The sequence below is a fragment of the Brugia malayi genome, assembly GCF_000002995.4.
Source record: "Brugia malayi strain FR3 genome assembly, contig: Bm_v4_Chr4_scaffold_001, whole genome shotgun sequence".
NCBI lineage: Eukaryota > Metazoa > Nematoda > Chromadorea > Rhabditida > Onchocercidae > Brugia > Brugia malayi.
Genome location: NW_025062478.1, coordinates 7191769 through 7215813, shown reverse-complemented (window position 1 = coordinate 7215813; position 24045 = coordinate 7191769). Strand labels below are relative to the sequence as shown.

The following is a 24045-nucleotide window of genomic DNA, read 5'->3' as shown; positions in this document are numbered from 1 at the left end:
TTGCAGCGTTTGCTAATAGGGTCACTCTGTGACTGTGGTGAATAGGTGATAAATGGGAGGCAGGGAATTAATTACAAATAATATGAGGTGTAAATTCAATAATGTTCTTGCTGAGATGTAAATTCAATAATTTAGAAAGTGGATGGCTTCGTAACAGTGGATATCGATTTCCCTTCAAAAAATTTGTCGTCACTATTTCATTGACGAATTTCGAAGCAGCTATTTCACTAATATATCGTTATTCAATAATTTCAAGCAAAAATTCTATGATTCGCCGTAGCACTTTATTCAAGATATATGTAAAGTTTAAAAAATTGCTGGGGAAAATCCGTCTTCATTTTTAGCATATGCTAGGAACTATTTTTGAGATTCACTGGAACAGTGTGATGCTGAAATAGAAATAGTAACTTTCAGAAGGACTATTGAAAAGTTGTTGAATTTATGAGGGTAATGAGAATGTTAAACCTGACCTGTTTCTTGCATTTGAAGCAACACTAAAAAGCACCAATGAAGGTTATACACATATGTTGTAGGCTGCTTATCTTGACTCTCTCATCTAATGTTATCGACAAAAGAATGTGTACATCACAGATATTGTCTCATCAAGTTTTCTAAATACCTAATTTCTTCAACAATATACCTCAAATCATTCGTAGTTTTATTTTTATAGATCGTCTTTTATATAGTTCTGCTGTATACAATTTCTTTTCTTCAGATCTTGAGAGGTATCTTGATTTTCCTTTTGTAAAAACAAGATAAGAGGATTTAAAAAGCAGTAGATGATACAAGTGCTGACATTGCAATTTAAAAAATAAAAGCTAAAATGAAATTATTCGTTGACTGAGATGATTATATGTTACTGATTAGAAACTTATTGAGACTGAAATAAAACTTAACATACTTTTATTGTGAATAGATAGGGAAAATAATAGGCTAAAAGTTACAAAGTAGTTTTTCAGTTGAATTAGCAACATTCTTTATGGTAGAAGAACTTAGTAGTCAAAAAATGTTGTCCCTATGTTTTAGACTTTGTAAAAGTATACGATTCTAAAGAACTTATTCAAAATATTGCTGCTTGTTGAATATATGGTCATTTTCAACTCGTATTGTCGGCTTTTTTCATTTTTTCATGAGAATTCAAGATTTAGAAAATAACATGGATGCTATAAATTTTATTCAGAGGCTAACCATTTTGTGTAGAACTCATTTCAGATAGAAAGAATTGAATCATTTAAAAAATGTCGTTTTCATGCATTACATTGATTATGTGATTCTATAATTGAAATTAATCTTATCTAACTGCTTTTGCATTTAACAAAGGACAAAATTTCGCAAATTTTATTAGCAACCACTAGTGGCAGTACTCTTGTTGCGAATTCTACGAGACATCAGCTTGATATTGATAATGAAAGACTTTTGGTATTTAACGAAGATTGGAAAAGTTTTCAATTAATCTTTCCTGTTTACCTATTTTACCAAAACATAAAATCCTGCAAGTTATTTAAAATTTACTGCATACTTTCTTGTATTCTTAAATGGCTCGAACCTTGAATCCCACAACATTGTACAGTGCTATGCCCTAAATTGTAACTGTAACAATGTAAGTAATGAAGCACTTATCTTTCCAAGTTTTTGTAATCCTTAGTCCAATTTCCCGATATCCCAATCAGAGGTGTTTATCAAATTTCATCTACGCATCCACCACTACCGCTATCATGAAAATTTTGGAACTCCCCGACCTTTCCGCTGATCACACTTCGGACTCGAACTATACAGCGCTAATCGAAAGCCTCATATAATTAGTCCACTTAAATGAAATCAGCGCAACTTTCACAAAATCTTAGTCAATGCCTTGTGCCTCGGCACAAATACATTTTTAAATGAATTCATCAGCAGTTTTCATGCTCCTCAATTGACTCTCCAACTTTGAATTACGAATTCACTATGAAGAAAACATAATTTCACAGTATTGACGTAGCGAGCCAAATAAATTAAAATCAAATTTATGGACATGAGAAAATTACGAGCACAACAATAATAAACAAATGATCAAAAGTCACTTGAGAATCAACGTGTTATATACAAAGGGACAAAAAACATTACAATCATTTACCCGAAAGACAAATATATTTTCAGTTCTATTCAAGCAAAACGAGCAATTTATACGATCGAGTCTGAGGTAAAAATTCAAGAATTTAAAGTTACTTCAAAAACCAAAGTTAAGTATGTTCTTTCATGTTAGAGTGCTTGAAAAAAATTTTATAGATAAGGAATTAGTGTTCACAATAAAAAATGAATGTAAGGAGAAGGGAAGTATGAGAACAAATACTGGTAAATTAAAACTGTCATCTCGGAGTGGGACCTGACTACATCAACTTCATTTGAACTGAAAAAATTTAAAAATCCTTAAACATATCTATTCCTGTTTTTGGTTCAAGTTCTAAAACTGAAAACGAACATAGTGAGGTTCTTTATTCAGCGGATGTCACGCAAGACGATTACTCCATAATTATGTACATTTAATCGTCCCTAACGCCGCACTTTAACAGGCGAAGGGCTTTCACTACTCCGTCTTCTCTTCCCTAGGGCCAAATAAACATCTTTTTCACGTTCACGCTGATTGCTCACTCTGTCCTGAAAAATGAAACATCGAAGAATTACACTCACAACACAAAAGAAATCTGAAAAAAGAACATTATGAGCTGTATCATATTCCTCGAGAACTAGTATCATGACGTAAAGTTTACGTCATGGCAGACGAAGTGAAATTTTACTAAAAAATCTAAATGATTTACTACATAAAAATTTTATGAGAATGATGTCTAATTAGCATTTTAGCGTCCTTCCATGTTCCTTCGTCAAGCCCAGAATTATTTCAGCAATAACCTAGATCATCCTTTAAAAAAATATGGTTAACTTAGGCACATCGAAAGTTATCAAAAACATATGAAAGGTTAAAAATTACATTAAAAGCTTTTAAAAACTAAAGCATGTATCCAGCGCAAATCAAAAGCAACGTCAAACAACCTTTTCAGTAACTTTACGTCGACCATCTCGACTTCTGGTCCGATGACGTCGATCTTTTTCCGCTCGCCGTTCTTCTCTTGCTCGTCGTCTTTCATCTCTCTGATGTCTTGAATGATGATGGTTACGCTTTGATGATCGATCATGTTCCGTTGATTCAGCCCGATGGTGATAATATATAGGTGAGGAGCGAAATCTGAAAATTAAAAACTGATAGTCTTTCGTGTATTTAATTTTCTGAGAATAATTTCCTTAATAAAAAATAACTCACTTCTTGGGTTCGATTGGTGATCTTGAGCGTGAACGTGAGGCTGAAGACGATGTCTGCTTAGCATTGTAGTGATCATTTTCTTTTTCCCTATCACGCTGAACTTCTTTTTCCTTTCCACTACCTAAAATACTATGATAAACTTGGAATGTGAAAAATTCCAATCAAACACAATAAAAAACACAGGTCGCGCAGAAGGGAAGTCTTCAGATCTAACAACTGCTATACAATATGCTCAAAAGAAAAATTTATATAAAGAAGCAAATAATTTGCACTAACCTTCTCTAGCTTTACTTTTAGCACCATTTTGTCGCTCCATTTCAGCAGCTTTGCTGGCGATTTCGCGACGTCTTTTCTCCAAAATGGCTTTCGCTCGTTCGACTTCTTTATTTGCTACGTTCTCCGTCTGTTGAGCCTTTGCAAATGCGTTACTCAGACCGATTCGTAGCTTGTTCAGTGTATCATTCAACCTTGTCCAGTTTGGCGCCTGAAATTGTGTCTGCAGTAAACTCCAATATACCAAAAAATGTAGGAAATCACTTTTAATTAAAGATATACAAATAAAGCTATTACTTACTCGTATTCGAGCATAAACCTGCAGAAGCAAAACTGAGATCGTCTGTACATCCCTATCACTTGCATCAAATGCTTCAAACCAAGGGAAGGGTTCGTGCGGAAGCGGCAAGGGTTCCTGGAAATTTCGAAATCCCAAAATGAGATTCAAGAAAATGAAAAAAAAAAAAAAAAAAACATGAAGATAAATTAGACCTAACACACTTACCGATATAGTTCTTGCTGCAAGATGAATGCAAGAGCATGCAATTGTTTCCGGCCGATACCTGAGAAATATATCTGTGCGTAACCCATCATTCATATAACTCCTAAAACTAACAATCTGACGTAAGATCAATATGAAAAGTGTATCGTAAATATTCCGAAAGTTAGAAGTTTAAAAACATAAACAGCAAAATTAGTTTGGGGAATAGTTCTCTTAGAGAAGGAATCAGATTTTTAAAACTAGCCGTTTTTAATTATATAGGAACTGCTCACCTATAACACATTAAGGTTGGTTTCCAGTACATTGCAAATTTGTAACGTTCCTTAAAAAAAAATCTGGAGCTGATCATACCACGCAACAGTTCGTAAAAGCACAATGTCTATTTCTTAATGTTAAGCAAAACAACTGTGACATAATATTTACCATGCTTTTTGCATGAGTTCGTGATTGCCAGTAGCGCCTAGCGCATGAAGATATGCATATATAAGCTTATGTGGATGATTGACGTGTACTACAAAACCAAGCGCATTTAACAGCTTTCTTTCCGCTTTTATCACTTGATTCTTCAAATCTACGTAGCTTCGATCCAGAAGCATTGGAACATATCTACAAACAAGCAGTTAACCAAATATTGGCTCCAACGCCTATTGAATACCCATGAAAAGAAATTATATGTTGACCTTACTGTTATATGTTCCTACGAATCTAAGTTCGATTTGAGCATCTGTAAGCATCGTCAGTGATGCCTACACTATATTAATAGCAAAGTTAAAGACACCACACATCCTTTCGGTATGATTCTGAAAACTGGACAACATAAACAAGCAACTGACCTTCTCCTTCCTCTCAAATAATCTTTAGTAAACCACTGATTTCTATATAATTATGGTAGATTAGTGCACATCTGCAGTTTTGGAATACAACCACAATATTTGCTTTCTGTACTGTCAAGAGTTGGCAGAATTAAAAAAAAACAAACAAATAAACACGACATAATCAAACTAGAAATGACTTGCACATGCAAAAACAAACTTACAATATATATATATATATATATATATATAGAAATAAATCACAATTATCTTCACACCGTTACAAGGTGCAAAGTTTTATACAAGCTACATATCAACCACCAATCCCATCTTATTAATGATAAAAATGCTTCATACATTTCCAGTTCTTGATCACTTCATTAAAAAAAAAAAAAAAATGAATGACATTGGAAACTTCTGTGCAGAGCGACTTTGACAGAGTGTGATTTATGATCCAAAAAGAATGAACATCAATTCTAAAGCAAAACAATTAATAAAAACGAAAAACGATTATATGAGAACAATTTCATCCAATGAAGAAAAACTTAACATGTTAGACAGGATTCATACATATCTCAAATCAAATTTTATCACTGTTCTAAAAGATACGATAGGAAAGATGAAAGAAAATTTGCAGAAAATCTGCAAAGTGTGCGACATTCAGGATAGACCGTACAAGAAACGCTATTAAACTAGCTCAGTTTGACTAGCAAGTTATATTTTTGCTACTAAAGAAGCAAACTCGCAATAAAGACTGATAAAAACCATACTTTTACATAAAAAAATGACCTTCAACATAATTCTGTCATACCACCAATCATTGAGACTAAATAATTATGATTCCAAATTTGTAAGTCAGTGAACTAAAGTATACGCTAAATGCTAATTTCATCCTTACCCCCACTGTTTAATAAAATCAACAATCACAAATGCTGCACAATAAAATCTATACGAAACAAACAGCCAGAACACTCATACTTTTAAACCATTAAAACAATATTTCAAATTAAAAGATGTATTTATAAGCAACATGCATAATAATAACCTTCAAATGAAATTTAATAATGTGAAAGGTAATACAAGAATCATGATCACAAGACTGAATTACGAGACCACAAAACACCTTTCCTGCCGATCTTACAGTAGTAGGTGTGATTATCAGTTCTCTCAGTCCTGAGAGCTAATAAAATCTGAATACATTTACCGTCTGACCACTACTGATAGATTATTATTATTATTGATAAATGCGCAATGATTTCCGTCCAAAATTAGCATTTAATAAAATTTTAATGTGTAGTTTCCAAATGTAGTAGCGTAATTTGGTGTTAAATTAACTTACCTGCGTATATACAAGATTTAACCGCTCTAGCCCAACACTACTACGATAAATCAACCAATTTTTTTTTTTTTTTTTTATAGTCAAATGAATATCATCAGATTCTATAGGAAATGGAATCTTTCACACTTCACTTTAGTGTTTGATTAGAAGCAACGTAAATGTAACTGAACCAAATAAAGGAGATACGAACAAAAATATCGCCAGTACTTTTCTGCCAACTCTTAACATTCATTCAATAACAGAATACAGAAAAGCAAACCTTTCTTTTCGAATGAAGGAATAAACAGACTGCTGTGGTTTTCGATAAGCGGATAACCATTACCAGAATTTACTGATGAGAATGTATAAACAATAATCTATACAGGAATTACACTTCTACAAAATTTCCCAGACATGAAATGAAAATAGCAGAGGAATAAAAGAGGTTTCTGGGAAAAGCAAAAGACATACCTCATTAATTTCCGGGCAACGCACGAAAGAATTCATGTCGCTACCCTGTCATCAAGCCAGAAAAGCCGAATGAAGTAAATCTAGCAAACAGTTCCCCATTTTTAAGATACTACATCGTCAAACGAAACGACCAGCAACTCACGCCCACAACCTTCGTAATTCAATGCTTAATTATGGGTAGATTATGTTCGAAAATTTTGGAATTACAAGGAAAACATTGAAATATTTCGCGACTGCAAACAAAAATAAGCAGTAGCTGTTACCATGGTTTACTAAAAATAATTTGATAAGGAAGGCAGCAGTTGCTTGTACCACCGTCCACTCCATGTGCCATTAACGTGCACCAGAACAGCAACGTGCAGCAAGCTGCATGCACGCGTATAACGACAGCATCGAAAGAGTGTGCATATCTGCCGACTCCAGATTGATAGGTAGTCTTTGATAACACACACAGAGAATCAGTAAAAGACGAAATCCAACTTGAAGAGAGCTCCAAATGTGCTTCATTCATCTCTGTAGAATGGATGGATGTGGTGACCGTACAAGAGAGTGGGGGCACACGCATTTTTACTGCCATACGTGTATCCGCTCTGCCAGCTCTGTGTCACCTGGAGTGATTAAAAATATGACAAAATATATTTCGCAATTTTACAGTAACCCACCGTCAATTTCGGCTTTTTTATTAAAAATGCAAAAAATGGGTATGACTAATCGATGAACCCCTTTCCTCTTCCTCCCTTTTGGATTATTAGGACATGAACTAAAATACACTGTATTTGTTTAATGTACGATTATGACCATTATTTGCTCAGTGATACCCTATACTCCGAATTCCCTGAGTTATTTTATTTCATCAAAAAAGGGTACCACTGAAACCAGTTCTAGAAAGCGATTTCTCAGCACATCATAAATGACTCGCTTTAATTGACAGCTGATATCCCTATACTGTTTTTGAACAGGCACTAAATTTTTTTGGAAAAAAATTTTTCTCCTGATAAACAACACTAAATCATATTTAAAGTACAAGCTCGCACATTTCTGTCTAAATGGGCCTAAAAAAGTGATGCCTCTCAGTTGCACAGCTGATCAGTGCTACGGCTCAAAAAGTCTCAACGTCAGAACACAGATATCTACAGATATATGAGTTTCAGAACGACGAAAAAACTGCCGCCTGAAATAAGCGTCAAAAACGAAATTTTGCATAAGCATGCAAAAGAACATCCAAATCGATAAAAATCAGTTCGTACTTATTTCTTTCTTTTTTACAAAAAAAGAGAAAACAAGCGAAGTAAAGGTCACATGAAATAACGATTTGAATGTGCAAACATGACGATGCCTACAGAACAGCAAAAATACGAACTTGCTGCCGACTAATCAAAAAGCCGACATATTTCAAAAATAAGCTGAGGGAACTTTAAATAACCTCAAAAGTACCATTCTTTGTGTCAATAATGTCCATTCCATGTCCTATCGCTCCCACTCTTAAACGCGTAAATCCTGCATAATCATACATATTTTAATAAATTATAGTTGAACTTACTTCTTAGATTCATTTCGTTTGCCATGTAAATGCTCCAATCGATGGAACACATTTATGACATCACGGGGTCGACGTGGCGCCTCCTCAATCTTGCTCGCTAATAAAAGGCATGCCATTACCGTATACTAAACTTTTTAATCATTACTGTGATTGAAATAGTGCAGATCGTAAAGAAATTAATGAAAAAAATCTGATAAATCATACTTAATTTGAACAGAATGCTGTTTCGGTCTTACATCAAGCAAACGAAAATATCTACCTACAAAAACATGCAAGTTACCCTCTTTAATCAAAACGTAACTGTTTTAACAATTTACACAAGACTTCTACAGGTATAGTCTTGTTAAAAAAAACAAGCATTTCGATGGGGTCCATATCAGTTGGTAGCAACATAACAGTTCGAGATTAAATAATTTCAACAGCTAAAACTGAACTGATCCAATGCTACAAACTAAATGAAGAAAGCTGACAACAAAAAATGGAGACAAACGCAGATATAATGATCTTGTTCAAAGAAGAAACTGGAGTATGTACATAATGCCTAATCAATCAAAGTTGCATTCAGCGTTAAGAAGTAAGGATTTATCCTTGGTAACAAAAAGCTCTGGTTATCAGAAAATAATGGCAATTTCCGGCATGGGAAGATAGTTTTGTTGTCTTACATAAAAACTTTCCTTATTTGATACAAATGAATTTAGAATTTAGGAGAAAACTCAAAACATACTTCGAAATGATGTCGAACAAACGACCTCTGGTAATAAAATCGTTGGTAAAGAATTTGTGCTGTCGCTGCTGCAACCTGAGGTATACGAAGCAGTATTGCCCCTGACTGAATTATTTCGCAACCGAGATAACGCAAATCCTGGAAAAGGAAGTAACAGTTCCACTAAGTGATATTAATTGAATAAATTAAGTACTAATCCACATAATGGCCAAATTTACCAGCAGCAAATTACATACCAATTCAGTTTTTCGATCTAATCCATCACACAAAGATGGAGGATTCTCTAACTTAGCCATTGAATGCTCATCTAGTGTGAGAAGCCATTTATCTGCTGATATATTGATCGATGAGAAAAGCCTGGAACAAAAAAAAAAAATCTTTCATATAGACGGAAATGCAGCGCAGAACTCATAAAATTCAACATAGTTTTTAAGACATATCCTTATTAAAGTATAGTCTTACTGAATATTAAAAGTCTTGTTGATAGATCTTATTCTGGGTATATTTGTTAATATTTGTATCTCAGTGAAATTCTTCTGATGAATTTTGCTTAGTATTATAGCTGATGGTAGAAATCTTTTGCAGAAATATAATGGTTCGAAGTTAAATGATTGCCGTAGCTTAAACCGAAGTTCACCTTTTCTGTCCAAAACTGCTTAGCTTTATTTTTGATCCGACATCATCCACTGCTAACTGCTCTTCTTTGATATCTTTTGTGTCGCTAGTATAAGAGTACAAGTTGGTCTTTCGCTGCGAATGCTCACCAGGATTTTTTGAAGATAGTTTCGAAACTAGCGTTACCATGCTATTTTTCATCATAACCTGTAATAAAGAACTGAAACTTGCGGAAAATAAACCTAAACTTTCGGGATGAACAAGTTAGCATAGGTAAACAAGGATGAAATGAGACAGCAGACGGAAAAAATAAACCCACCGCACGATACGCAATACAATTTATAAGTTTTGAATTTATGGAAACTTCCAACACTGTCTACTGTAAGGAATATGAGAACTGTGTATCATTTAATAAATCAGTGCCTGAATGGCTAATTTGCGAGTTGCACTCATTTAAACAGAAAATGTACATAAAAGCAAATCAGTGAGTTTTTTCTGCTTTCATAACTACTTTGGAAAGCAATTTAAATGAGAACTCCGGAAAAATGAAAAACTTTTTTCGAATGAATATAAAAGAAATGAACACAACAAATTAAAAGAATCACACCGCAGTAATATGAGTTATCCAAGCGGAATTAGTATCTTTTCCGGATCGCTGCCCTTCTTTTCAAATAAATAAAAAGACATGACTACAAAGAAAAGTGAAGGAAGACACAGGGAGACCGAATATGCTGGAAGAGCAGTGTGTTGTCATCTCGTCAACGGGATGAACTGATATTATTTTAATGATCAAGGGTGGTCAATAAGCAGACCAGGTGGTAATCCCGAGTCTAAACATCTCAGGTAACTCCCCAGATCCCAGGAAAAGCACCAGCAAATGCCAACCAATACAACAAAAAGCACCACCACACCATACAAAAAAGCAGTAGTCAATCGATCGATACGTTTGCCTTAACCGATGGGCATTCTGAGTATCGAACTCTTTGTTATAGAGACAGCGCGACGAAGGCGCGACTTTTAAAAGCTGGAATTGATAGTGTCAGAGTTACTATGGATACGAGGGATACTGTATCGAGTGTCTTCGTTGTCAAAACTAATTGCCTGCCATCTTTTAGTCCATATCACACTCTGAAAGTCTTATATGATTTCCTGAGGGAGTGAAGGCTTAGTTTCGTACCTTTACTTTTGCTATTTTCATAATTTCACATATCATTTGTCTGTAAGTATAAAATCCATCTCAAAATCAAAATTAAAAAGTTGAAAAAATTTCAGTAATGTTTGAAGATAAATCGGACATAAGTAATATTAACGAATGGTATCAAAAAGTACGAATGTGTCGGCATGTACCACCGCGACGTTTACCGATCCACGGATACGATAAAGCGGAATGCTACGCGTTATCATTACGAAATGCGCAACTGCCTGGTGTAACTATTTCTTTTGCAAATATTTGGGGATAGTACTAGAAGTATGGTGAAAAATGTCACCCAAATTTCCCTTTATTTATAGAACTTCTTTGTTTTGCAGTTAAAAATGGACAAGTCATATCGTATTCATGCCTATTTCTATGATAAACAGCGAAAATATTACTTCGGGAAACCGTTTTATGGGGGATGGTACCATTCTGGCTCTGATTCCATATCTTTTGCTGAGGTAGGTAATATTTCCATCTAAAGATGTATGTGTGTGTAGGTATACGTATGTGGTGTGTGTACATTTCAGATTTCTTTCTAATTTACTGCAATCGGATTAGCAAACCACAAATGAAAATGTTTAGTTTAAATATAAAACTGAGGGATTTAGGAATTCAAATGCTATTGATGTTCAATGTTCTGGTAATACCGATGAGATATATAATGTATAAAGATATAATGTAATGAAAAGCTATAGGTAATCTTCTTCTGGTGTCCATTTACCGATAATATCGACACAGTCGTGGAAGTGGTTGAGGGAGAACAACGAGGAGAAAATTGGAGTCATCTATACACAGCAGCATGGACTTCGTTATCGTTGGAAAACACCAGGAATGCAACTGCCTTCCGCAGGTGTCACGAATATTTCACTCATTTGCAAGCCACGATTTTTCAGTCATCCACCATTTTGCGATGTCTTCCTACTTTAATTTTTTTATATATAATCTTTTCCAGACTACCACTATATCCAGGATCTCCGAAAGCGTTATTTTTCATGGGTTCTGAATTGAAAACGATAAATGTTTCTTGGAAAGCAGATACCAGTCTAGAAATTTGCTTAGAAATATATCAAGGAATGTACAGTGTATTGAACTTCATTCCTGAGTGGTATATGTTTGACAAGTGGGAAGATATTCCTGGGTTGCGAACATCATATCACGGTTAGATTCAATGTGAAGTTTGCTTCCATGTAAATTTCTCCTGAATTAAAAATTTTTTTTTTCTTTCTTTGAAAAAGTATTATTAAATACAGGAATTTTTAGGCGAATTTCAAGTCGTTCTTCCAGAAGCTCTGGAATGTCGAACGTTCATTTTAAGCAAGGTAAATTTGTCGTTCGGTATGGATGTCTACAAATTTGAACAAATTCTACTTCATTTGATAAATAATGACAGACTTTATCGAGCAAACAGGTCACCTGCAGACATTAATATTAAAATGATGGAGGTTCTGGAACGAAGAATCACGGTACACTCTCTGTTTTCTTTAGAGATTTTCTGATGTTAGAGGTGTCGATTTTTTCTTCAAAAATTAAGTTAATTTTGAGTTAGTATCTTGAAAAATCAGAAATATGACAGTTTGAATTGCTTCAAGCTTTCGATTTTCGAAAAATGAATTGGAAATTGAAAACTGTTTAGATTGGAGTTCATAACGGTCTATGCTATATCGAGAAACCGCAGTGTCTACACTTTGGTTCATCGGAAAATCAAATTTGCAATATCCCGCAAATGAAATTGAATAAGCTAATGAACAAATCAAATTTAACGTAAATTTCTGTAAAATTCTAAAATTACTAGTATTATAGTTTTAATTGTTCTCGAAATACAAAGTTGTTAAAATTTCAGATCGGAGTCGCAAAGTTTGTTTATGAATGGAAGTGTGATTTTAAATAGAATAATTCCAGATCCCCACTTTGCCATCGTCTTCTCGTTGGACTATCTTGTCGGAGTTTATTCATGTGATGTTAGTACTTATTACTGAAATTATAATATCAACTTTGATAAACTATTTCAGTGATAATTCAGATAAATTCCGTTTTCAGGGTACAATACATTCATCGCAGTCAGTGGTGGTCTGCTGGGGTGCTTGGTGTCCCTTCGCTGTAGATATTGTTCCTAATGGTGAGATTACCGTCCCTTTACTCGGAGGTATTATTTGTTCAGTTTTCTCATCTCTCTAATTTCATTTTTTCAAATAAATTTATCACATAGCACGAATAAAGGTGTGAGCTTCTCACTCCTCTCTTCCGCATAAAATACTGATTTTCAAAGAAGGGATATTCTTCCTCTCTTGCTAATTTATTGTTTTCTTCATTAAAAAAAAAATTGAAAATCTATTTAGGACCAAACATTAATCCGGATGAACGTTTGGTATTTAAAAACTCGTTTGCTTTTCGTTCTGATTTGCCTTTTTGCAACCAGTTGCCAAGGATTCAGATTATATTCATATGTTCAGGACTAGGAAAGGTTATAAGTCATACTAATTCTGTTTTTTTTACTTTGTTTACTCTGTTTTTTACTTTGTCAGAATGGTCGGCGGGCAATTTGTCAAGATTTCGAGCTCGTAACAGTCTCTGAACATTAATGTTCGATTTCCATGCCTCCCTCATATATTTTTAATTTGACATGGCTAATAATTTAGTTCATTATCACAGCGAATTATTTTATTAATTAGTAATTTGAATGTATATCATTTATTTTCAGGAAGTAATTGTTTTTCATTCTTCAACTGAGGAAAATTTTCCAGATCGAGCAACTGTTAGATATTTCAACACATGTTAATAATGAGTCACAGCTGCATAACTTGAAAAGATCCAATGTAGAATCTACTAGACATCAACTTAAGTCTACTCAAGCTGCTCAGAATTCTGAAAAAATGTGCGAAAACAGGATTGCAATATTTTGTTCTTTATATTACTCATATATGAATCTGTAGCTTGCTGAAGAAATGCTTTTGCATGTTCTAGATGGGAAATATAGAGCAATTGATATTGATTTTAAAAAAGTTTTGGAAAAATTCATTAAATGATTCAGTTATTCCAGGCACGAAATCAAAACGTTGCTGTCCTCATCACTGGTAATCTTTTGATAATTTTTGAAATAGCCAAAGTACTTAATGTGGCGCACGTATTACGTACAGCGATTGTAAAATATATGTTCATTGGTGTACACAAAATTGTTGGTGCATGGTTGGTGAAACAGAGTTGATCAGATGTATTTCAGGAAAAAGAAAATTCTGATGAAAAAATTCCATTAAGTGAAGAGCTGAAATGTGATACTACTTATACGAGCGTGAAAATTTATGGTTCACCGTTAGTTAGGTATAAACTGTTTTTCTGTTTTTCGCTTACAATCATTTTATAATTTTACGAACATTTTTAGATTATAATTTTATAGAAGACGGTAATGCTTAATTTGTAGATATTCTTCCTAAAAGAGCAATAATTGATTTTTCTGATATATTTAGGACATCAAACATATGTCGTACGTCTCTTGCTGTCCTGGCCGACATTTCATTCACCCCTATCAAAGATCGCAATGGAAACAAGCCGAAAGTTGTAGACATCGAAAATTTCCCGGTAGATTCATTGAATTTTTTGCGATTCAAAGGTCGAGTAAAGCATTTCCATCAAGTTTTCAAAACTTTAAATTTGCTTTTTGCAAGATGGTAATGCTTAATTTATAGATACTCTTTCTAAAAAAGCAATAACTGATATAATATTGGAATTGAATAGTGTAGAAGATTTAACTGTATTTTATGATAGACTGCAGATATCAATGTTGAACTGAACGATAAACTGCATACGAATGAAATCATTGTGCAATTTATGGCCGTTGAAATCAGGTTTTCTCTCCTAACTATAAGCATCAGAAATCGTCCTAAATTATTATCCTAATAGCTTTAAAATATTGAATTAAAACTAGCTAATACAATTCTTATAATATGGCTGTATTTTTTAGCTTAGAAAATGGTTGCGTCAAGATACCAACTTCGGTATTCTTTACAATTGAATTTTTTCGTTTCCACACAGTTACAACTGAAAGGTTTGTTATTTAATTTTTCAACTGAAAAATTTGTGTAACTTTAGAAATTAGTACTTTACGAAAAACATATCGAATATAACTTAATTCTTTCTAAATGTAAATTCATAACTGGCAAAATGAGGGGAAAATTACCTTTTGAAATAATCATAATTTATAGATTATGGCTGGATACAGTTTATTCAAAAGCAAATCTCCACCAACAATTATTTGTTCTGAAGCGCAGAGGAAACATCGAGGAGATAGCTAAAGAACACTGCAATGGCTTCACTGTGAAAATTATTTTTGTCCGTACATATTCGAGGAGAATAATTTATAGTCTCGAACAGGGTTGATATTTGGAATTTCAGGTAAGATATATGGTTGATGGAAATTCATTTCCAGATGGGGACGAAGAAGATTACATTAACTATCTATCAAATGGCCATGCGATTGTTGATGTATGGGATGCCCAGTCTTTGTTACCTCTTGGCAAATCGTATATTCCACTAAAGGTTATCTGAATTTTTTTAAATAGTTCTATTTTATTTAAATAGCTAGACTGAGTAGATTGAAAAGAAACACAAATTTGTAAATAGGAGTTTTTATCTTTCTAGAATCAAAAAAAAAATTTTTGTTGATGTCACATTTTCGAAAAATACAAGTTATCTACGATTATTTTCGCGCGAGACAATTTGTGGTACTTGAGATATTTTAAATTAGTAAAATTAAAGAAATTTTTTATAGTGTTTACTGAGACGTGGATGCGAAGCAATACAAGTTGATATACAAAGTGCGGTAGTGCTCAGCAATTTTCCTGAACCATCCATCATAACATGTGAACTATTACTTCGATTAGCCAGTGTTGGTCATCCATGCTTTAAACAAATGGGTACGATAACTGCTTCATGCAAAAAATGAATAAATCGTTATTTAAGAATCAAAGTTGGGGTTATGTACAAAGAAATTTTTGATATAGTGATAGAAAGCATTCACTTCATTTATTAGATTCACAACGACCGATATGCGGTCGATGAGATTGAAAATATTGCGCTATCTTTAACCAGTCTTTAAGAATTACTAGTAATCAGTACGATTTAAATCTTCTAGCTTATCTGGTAGGTAAAATGTGTTTCTATCATAGTAAATCGCTTAATATGTAAGAAGGCTAACAACAACGGTCTTTTATCATTTTTAAATTAAATTAAAATACATTTGTCAAATTTAGAATTGGTTTACAAAAAAAAAATTTCTTTGTGGCTCGCTAATTTTATTGTTTAGATTCACTACGAAGTCGAACCAATGCAGTTGTAAGCCGACAGCTGACTCGAATCGGTGAAAATGAAAATGAGTCATACAAGATTAGAGCTAAATCACTGAATCCAATCCATGAAAATTCGCTGCAACGTTTCCTGGCTGCTCAAAGGTGAATAATTCGACCTTGGAATCTACTGCAACAAGCTTTATATTTTGTGCTATATGTGGCAAATTGAATTCTTGCTTACTGTTAGAAACTTTTCAATTGTCGGATTTTAATTAATGCTCATTTTGTTAGTGGAAATCTTTAGAAACAATAATTAATGTAAAAAATTCTTCGGAAGAAGTTCAATTAATCCTATTAGGTTGGATATAGACCAGCGTTATAATGAAATTGTGAACGATGCAAAAAACCTGAGAACAAAAAATCTGCCACTCACGACAAAAGTATGAATTACTGATCTTTTAAAAAATCGATTTAACACTTATAAAAATCTATAGAGAATATTAGCATAATTGCTTTTGGTTTTCCAACACTTTGCAAACGCAAAAATTGAAAAAAAAAAAACGATATTCATGAGAAAATGCAGTTTTTAAATTTACTGTTTTGTAAATACAAGTAAGTTTTCCAATATTCGTGTAATAAGAAATATTGCAGGGATCAATGAAGCGATATCTGTTTCAGCAAGAATTAGAAGCATACAAAAAACTACGTGATGAAGATAAAGCATCGAAATTATTAAAAGTCGTTTTCAAATCAATAACTACAGAATATCGGTATGAATTGTGCATACTGGAGAATTGTGCATACTATTAAGTTCTAGTCAAATATAAATAGCTAATGGATAGTTGATATATTTTATATCTGATATAATCTCAATCTCTGCAATACTGTTTTTCTTCGAAATGAATTTAAATTGTTTAAGTCACGCTAAATTTTATGCTGCCACAATGCAATCAATTTTTTATAGCATTTATCCAAAATATGGTCAAGTCATATTTTTCGAGTACATGCTTCAAAATACTGAACCATATCCAGCTGTTATCGTTGTGGACACTGCTGAGAGCACATTGAAGTAAGCTGTATATCTTTATCGGATTTTGTAATTGGAATTATCCTTTTGGAATTCTGCTAGAAATATGTTATGATTTCAAATGATTAAGAAGGCTGGAGTAATATCCCAAAATTCAGATTTCTATTCTATTTCTTCGCAAAGGGATCGAGATTTGCTAATAAATGTTTGAAAATTATCCATGATAAATTTGAAACAGACCTATAAATAGTCTTGTCTGCAACTGTGGGATAATAATTTATTAAAGTATTGTAGACCACTTTTTGATGTGGGATTATGGCAATATTACAAAAATATGTATGGGATTGAAACTCCACTTGAAAGGGATCTTTATCAAATATCAAGAAAGGATGAACAAATCACCGAAGTGCACATTTTCCTGAAACCTATGGAAACTATATGTGCACCGTTTATTTACGATGGATTTGCACTACCTCAGGAACAAATCAAAAATCAAGTCAAAGTAGCGTGAGAAATTAAATAAAAATTTAGGAATGCCCTTATAGAGGTTTTACTATTCCTTTTTCTGCAATTTTCAGTCAGTCAATATTTCTACTTCTCGCTATGCTAATCATCTTGCTAACTTTTCCATGCATTGCTGGGAAAAATCCCGCTGATTTAATGCTTTTTACAATGGTGACAATTGCCTTTTAATACATTTAAGTAGGTTTTGAATTGTTTGAAATATTTATAAATCTATATGTAAGTTTCAGATAATATTCAAAAAGAAAAATGGTGGTGAACCAATAGCAATCTTAGACTTATTGATTGGAAATCGTCATAACATTATTTCTAATTCATTTCGTTTCTATCACGAAGCGGAAACAACGCTGTCTAAGATTATTCATATTACCGGATATAAAAGTAGTCATCGAAACAGTTTTTAAGTTCATTTTCCCTTCGAAGCAAGAAACAAAATTCATATAATTTTTATTATCTCCAAAGTGTTTATTTCAGATCGTGTGCTTTCCATTCGTTGTACGGATCCCCTTGTACTGACTTCATTTAAGAACAATTGCGATGGCTCTCAGGATTTACATTTTACAGTATATTTAACTTGATTATATTATTGGAAATAAAAATTCTGTGGCAGTTTTTTTTTTTTTTTTTTAGTTCTCAAGTTTTGTTTGTTCTGTTCATGATGTTAATTTGCAACTTTTTACAGTGTCAAACTGGTAAAGCACCAATGTTGCGAACATTCACTGTAATTTTTTTTGCTGACCAGTATTACAGCACTGTTCTTGGAGCATGGTTAATACACATTCATTCGGTGAATCAAATCAATCTAAATGCTGTTCGAGCACAACTCATTAAAATTCCCATCGTTTTAAAGTAGATAAAATTCTTCGATATTCGAAATTTTACTTTCACTTGGTTGTAAGAGACATTTCCTTGAAATTCATTTCTTCACCTGGAGAAGTGAGAATTCATATATTTTATTGCTACTGTCCGATCAAATTTCATTCTTTTTAGCCTTTCTTTTGCTTTTTTAACATCTACTTAAGCAATTACTATTTATAAATTACTTTTAGAACTGATGATAAATGCAGTGGCCTGGTTCGTTTCGGAAGCTCTTCAAAAAATTTTGAGGTTCATCCATCAGATGCAATTGCAGCGCAATTTGGTGGCACTTTGAATGCTGTAGTTCATTTCTTACCGAATTTCATAGGTTAGTAGATGTATTCTTAGCAAAAAAAATATAAACTACTATGTTTTAAATACAGAAATGTGGAATAATTTTTTTTCCCTGCTTTAACATCTGTATACTCTGCCTAGCGATCCTTCCTCAAGGTCAGTCAATATTGATTTTGTTGTGATAGTCTTATCAGTTCCTGAATCCGCAGACGATGTTTATCCTTCTCATCGAAAAATAAAAAATGCCTTCTATGTAAAACGATCAAAGGTACTGCGCCTATTCATATCATCAAGAATTGTCTTCTATGTAAATCCTCATCTGGAAGTGCCTTATATTTAAAAAGATCAAAGATACGATATCTATTTTTGTTATCAAGAAATGCCTTCTGTGTAAACTCTCATTGAAAAATATCTTCCACTTAAAAAGATGAAAGATATGGTATCTATTTTGTTATCAAGAAATGCCTTCTGTGTAAATTACTCATAGAAAATGCCTTCTATTTAAAAAGATCAAAGATGCGATATCTATTCTTACCATCAGGAAATGCCTTTTATGTAAATTCTCTTCAAGGAATGCCTTTTATTTAAAAAGATCAAACATACGATATCTGTTCTGTAATCAAGAAATGCCTTCTCTGTAAATTCTTGAAAAAAGTCTTCTGTGCAGTAAGATCAGAAATTCTTCTCTATTGTGGGATCAATAGGGATTAATATATGTTTAATTAAAAAGTTTTATTTCAAAAATGAATATTTCTGGAAGGTCCTTGAAATTTTCGAAATTTATTGTGAATTCAACAGAAAGAATTTTAATATTACACGACTTGCGTTTTAATAATATGTATAGTAGTCTTCAGTCGCTAAACTATATTCGGATCTTTGATTAAATTCAGTTATATTTGAGTAACATCGAATATCCGCTTTAGGACTTGGCTAAATGGATAAAATGAATGCACTCAGACACTGAATCCTTTGTTCTTTAGTTACTTTCAGAAATGTGTTTCCAGCGATTGTGACTTATTAAAAGGTAGATATCGAATAATTATCATGTAAAAAGAACTGAGATATAAAAAATAAATTGTGAATTCCATATTTCTTGAAGGTTTCCGCATGGTGCTGATTTCCGCAACTGATGAACGAACAAATCATTTGCTTTATCAATGGATGATTGCAGTAAATGTGCAAGAAGCGAACATCACTAAAATATTTGAAGTTTATTTGCAAAACAATAGGGATCAAACAATCGTAAGTCATATCATCGCACGTAACATCTATTCATATTAGCATCAAAAAAGATATTTTCAGAAATTTTTGTTATGATTTTAATTTTTATAATAATATTACATGAAAATTTAAATTATTTCATATTGAATTATTTCATATTTTCGTTTTTTCAGGCATTAACTGTGAAGAATCGGTACAGTGTGCAACGCTCATTTCGGATTTCTTGTTCGCATCCAGAGTACGTCCGGATTGAAAATGATATCGTTATGCTTTCTGGGCATAAAGCAATTGATGTTTCTTTAATATTCCTGCTAAATAATGGAGTGAAATTACCTGAGGTATTCATCCCATTTTTTTTAATGCCTATAATCGTAACGAAACATTTTTTGTTTTCATTTGAATTTTTAAATATTAATTTTCTAATCTCTCTCCTGTAATTTCTGTAATTCTTCTTAATAATCATTTGCAAGTTAAAATTTAGAAGATTTGGTCATCTCTCAGAAATTTCTTTCACTTCCAGGTGCTTATATTTGTTACGAATGTGGAAAACAATCTTCAAGAAGAAGCCTATTCTATGAAATTGATTTATCATGATTAGAGACGAATTCCTATCAAAAACACTTCAGTGCGAGATAAAATACTTTCGAATACCAGTGTGTAGTTTAATATTCTGTCTACATCAATGGAAAAGAATTTTCCTGTAGAAGTTTTGTATCAGCGAATAGTTTCCTATTATTCTGCTTTAATTTTTAACGATTTTATTATTTATTATTTTAAAAGCTACAATTTTCCTATGAGACAATAGCTTTTGTAGAAGTCGAGTCTGTAATCATAATCTAAAATATTCGATCTTGTCGGGATATTGCTGATATTACCATTACCATAGACCATAGACAGTTTTCGTTTTAAAAGATTTTGTCAGTTTTTGTGCTCTGATATTTTTTATTCAAAATTGAAATGATAGAAAATGTGTCTTTAGACTACTTTCTTAAATTAGTAAGCTGCAGTATAACAATATCTATCGAAGAAATGTAATTTATAAATAGGCTGTCGCTTTAGAATTTAGAGAATGCCATTTGTAAGTGCAACTAAAAATGTCATTTTTTATTTCATAATTATTAATCTTTACAAATAATTTGGCTTGGGAAGGAAGCTTTGATGCGGCAAAAGTTTATGAATTGAAAACATTGAGGATCTAAAATATTAGCTAACATAATTTAGCATTCGTAAGTTTCTAAAAAAAATTGTTCAGTTAGAGAGAAATTTGTGTTATCAAGCGGATTTTTCATATGGTTTGTTTTCCTTCTCACAGTGGTAGGTAATATAATGCTTGATTGCGAAACCTTATTATGATTATTCTAAGGTTAGAGAAGAAGTGATTCAAAAGATTTAGGAAGAAGTTAGGGAAAAGTTAGGGAAGAAATGATTCAAAAAATATATATTAGCGAAAATACAAAGTACTGTTATTAACTACACTTCTCTTTCGGCTTGATTTTCGAGACCAGTAAAATTCCTAGGAAGTAAATTTCAGATACACTTTCAAGCAATTATTAACAGAATTAAACTTATACAATGTCAGTTGTATTTTCAGTTTGGAAATGTTTAAAAATCAACATTCATTAAAAGACGATTCAAACAATATTTGTCTGAAATTTAGTTTTTATCGAATTCTTGTATTTTTGATTATAACAGTACCTCTAAAACAAAATATTGATTTTAAGACTACCTTAGTCTTGTTCCAGCAATAATGTTTTAAGTAAGCCTCTTACAAAGTATACAGCTTGTATTCCTTTTCTTCCGATTTTGACTGCTGATTACCAACAAAAGAAATATATGGTTAGAGATCAACCTGTAATTACATTAAAACTTTAAGGTAGATGAAAGTTTTTGCTGAGAACTTGAGAATTAGGGAAGTTTTTCTTTCAGTGTAATCAATTCATTCCAAAAGTTTCTATAATTCTGCGATACATGTGGTAATAATTATGTTTGAAGTCAAATAATGATAATTCAAGTATTAGTACAATGTAATATAGGATGTACTAGAATCCAGAAAATAGTTCACTCAAATTCAAGGCACCAAATTAACTTCCTATTTGTGGACTAAGATTTACATTTTTATGGTGTTACTAGTAATGATATAACCGCTCAAAATCCTTGGGGTGTGCTTATCTAAGTCTAAGTCCGAAATAATTCGTCCAATTGGTTACTCTTTGTTTGCATAATGGAAACTACCAGATATCGATTTCAGTTAAATCTGGAATTTCATTTAAGATAGAAATTTAGATTTTTATAATTTAACTTTAATTGAATTTAAGTTTTGATTTAAAATGATAAAAATACTTTTTTTTTCTTCCCCAATCTTTATCAGATATATTCTGATAATACATTAACGTAGTTGTTGTTCAAATACATTCAACAGACAAGGATGAAAGAGTGATACGTTATTTATGACCCCATCGTATGCCCGTATTGCATCATTTTTCGTCATCCAATCATCAGAAAAAAGATTAAAATTTTAGCTCTATCTTACTTTTCGTATTTGTGTGTAAAAAATCCTTTGGCAATCAATTGATCAATTATTCATCCAATCAGTCGATTAATCATTCATTCATTTGTTCAACTTTATTGACAGTTATATTTTTTCATTGCTTAAAATTCGAAAGAATATTTATAGATAGATAGATCTGTCACTGTATCCATGTTATTCTCTCTCGGCCATTACTGTGCACAAAGTTTTCCTTCCTATCTTCAGAAAGTTTCTATCTCGTAGTTTTCTTGCTTAAGCATACAAAGATATTCTTCCTTCTGTTTCAAATAGTGAATCTTCAGATATCCTCCTAAAGATAGATTTCCGAGCTATCAAGATAAATGTTAGGTAATCCTCAGTACCTGAGAAGAGATGAAAAACTAGTCCCCACACAACAGCAACCGTGAATGTAGTAAGTGCAGCATAGTCGCTCAACGAAAATTATTTCAACTGATTCTGTTTTCATGCCCTTTTTATTCTCAAAGATGCAAGAAAAGTGAAGAAATATTAATATTTCTAAATCAGTTTCGAAACTCTTTCAAGCGATAGAAGATATCTGTAAATATATAAAAATGTAAAAGGATAAAAAGGATATAATTATCAATAAAGTTACTAACTGAACGAATGATTTATCGACTGACTGGATGAATAATTGATCAACTAACTGCCGAAAGATTTGTTAACATACAAATACGATCAGTTAGGCACAGCTGAAATTTTGATCTTTGTTTTTTTTTTTAATGATTGGATGACGAAAAATGATGCAATACGAGTGTACGGTGGGTGTCGTAAATAACATACTCTTTCATCTTTCCACGTTGAATGTATTTAAATAAAAAACATGGGTCAGTATATTAACAGAATATATTCAATAAAAATGAAGGGAAAAGGAATAAATTCGTTATGTGTTTAAATAGAATCGAAATGTTTCAAAATTATAATGAAACTTATAGTGCATGCGAACTCAAATGTATTATTCTTTTAAAATTAATATAATTTTAATGCTCCAAGGAGTTCATCCACTCTATTTGTCTCACAGTTTCTAGAAATTTTATTTATATCTTGTCATTTTTATCATCAATGAATGTTAGATATCCATCAAATTAATAATAATTTTATAATCATATTATAGCAACCTGGAAAGAATTTCCAGGAGCAGCAATTGAAATAAATGAAATAAACAAATTCAATTGCACTTACAGTTCCAATAAAATGCCATTTGCTATACATACCATGTGTCAAATACACAACAACTACAATGCAGAATGAGTGGCGGTCATAAATTAGCACTTAACAAGGCTACTGTTATACAGTTCCTATTGTATAATCCTTTCATTTATGTCTTTACACTTTTAATATGACGGAGTTCATTTTCTTCTCAAACATTTGCAAATGTCTTATAATATTTCTCAAACACTTGAATCCATAGTATAAGCTAGTTTTGATAGTCTTTTGGGAAATATGCACTATTTCTAAATCTGATAACAGCATTACACTTATTTAGGTTGAAAAAAAATAAAGCTTTCCTATGAGTTAAGATAATGCAAGATTTTATATCTTATAGTGATGATG

At 32.4% G+C, this 24045-nt stretch overlaps 3 protein-coding genes across 4 annotated transcripts; 1 reads left to right on the top strand and 2 right to left on the bottom strand.

Annotated features, from left to right (window-relative positions):
- Positions 1 to 2529: 2529 nt before the first annotated feature.
- Bma-cyl-1.1 lies at positions 2530 to 4666 on the bottom strand (the record flags this gene model as incomplete). 2 transcript variants are annotated; one of them, XM_043081982.1, is made up of 8 exons in its annotated part: positions 2530 to 2634; positions 3028 to 3220; positions 3296 to 3416; positions 3572 to 3779; positions 3870 to 3983; positions 4074 to 4173; positions 4343 to 4392; positions 4494 to 4496. In XM_043081982.1, 8 exons carry the CDS (start codon positions 4494 to 4496, stop codon positions 2530 to 2532), a joined length of 894 nt encoding a protein of 297 aa, XP_042937916.1. The 2 variants fall into 2 exon arrangements, with proteins under 2 accessions (XP_042937916.1, XP_001902471.2); XM_001902436.2 differs by lacking the exon at positions 4343 to 4392 and having other exon boundaries at positions 4494 to 4666.
- A 2609-nt stretch (positions 4667 to 7275) lies between these two features.
- On the bottom strand, positions 7276 to 9754 carry Bma-cyl-1.2 (Uncharacterized protein; the record flags this gene model as incomplete). The annotated part of the gene is made up of 5 exons (XM_043081981.1): positions 7276 to 7279; positions 8212 to 8336; positions 8936 to 9073; positions 9172 to 9292; positions 9573 to 9754. 5 exons carry the CDS (start codon positions 9752 to 9754, stop codon positions 7276 to 7278), a joined length of 570 nt encoding a protein of 189 aa, XP_042937915.1.
- Positions 9755 to 10824: 1070 nt separating this feature from the next.
- On the top strand, positions 10825 to 20544 carry Bma-nphp-4 (Uncharacterized protein; the record flags this gene model as incomplete). Its single annotated transcript, XM_043081980.1, has 30 exons — positions 10825 to 10977; positions 11078 to 11203; positions 11441 to 11595; positions 11698 to 11903; positions 12006 to 12208; positions 12379 to 12506; positions 12586 to 12703; positions 12783 to 12888; positions 13082 to 13206; positions 13487 to 13617; positions 13783 to 13816; positions 13963 to 14060; positions 14207 to 14318; positions 14505 to 14584; positions 14701 to 14784; positions 14942 to 15053; positions 15132 to 15275; positions 15508 to 15652; positions 16042 to 16186; positions 16383 to 16464; positions 16676 to 16794; positions 16989 to 17093; positions 17346 to 17553; positions 17804 to 17954; positions 18048 to 18136; positions 18256 to 18422; positions 18623 to 18759; positions 19825 to 19967; positions 20120 to 20284; positions 20467 to 20544. The coding sequence occupies 30 exons, from the start codon at positions 10825 to 10827 to the stop codon at positions 20542 to 20544; spliced, it is 3849 nt and encodes a 1282-aa protein (XP_042937914.1).
- Positions 20545 to 24045: the final 3501 nt, after the last annotated feature.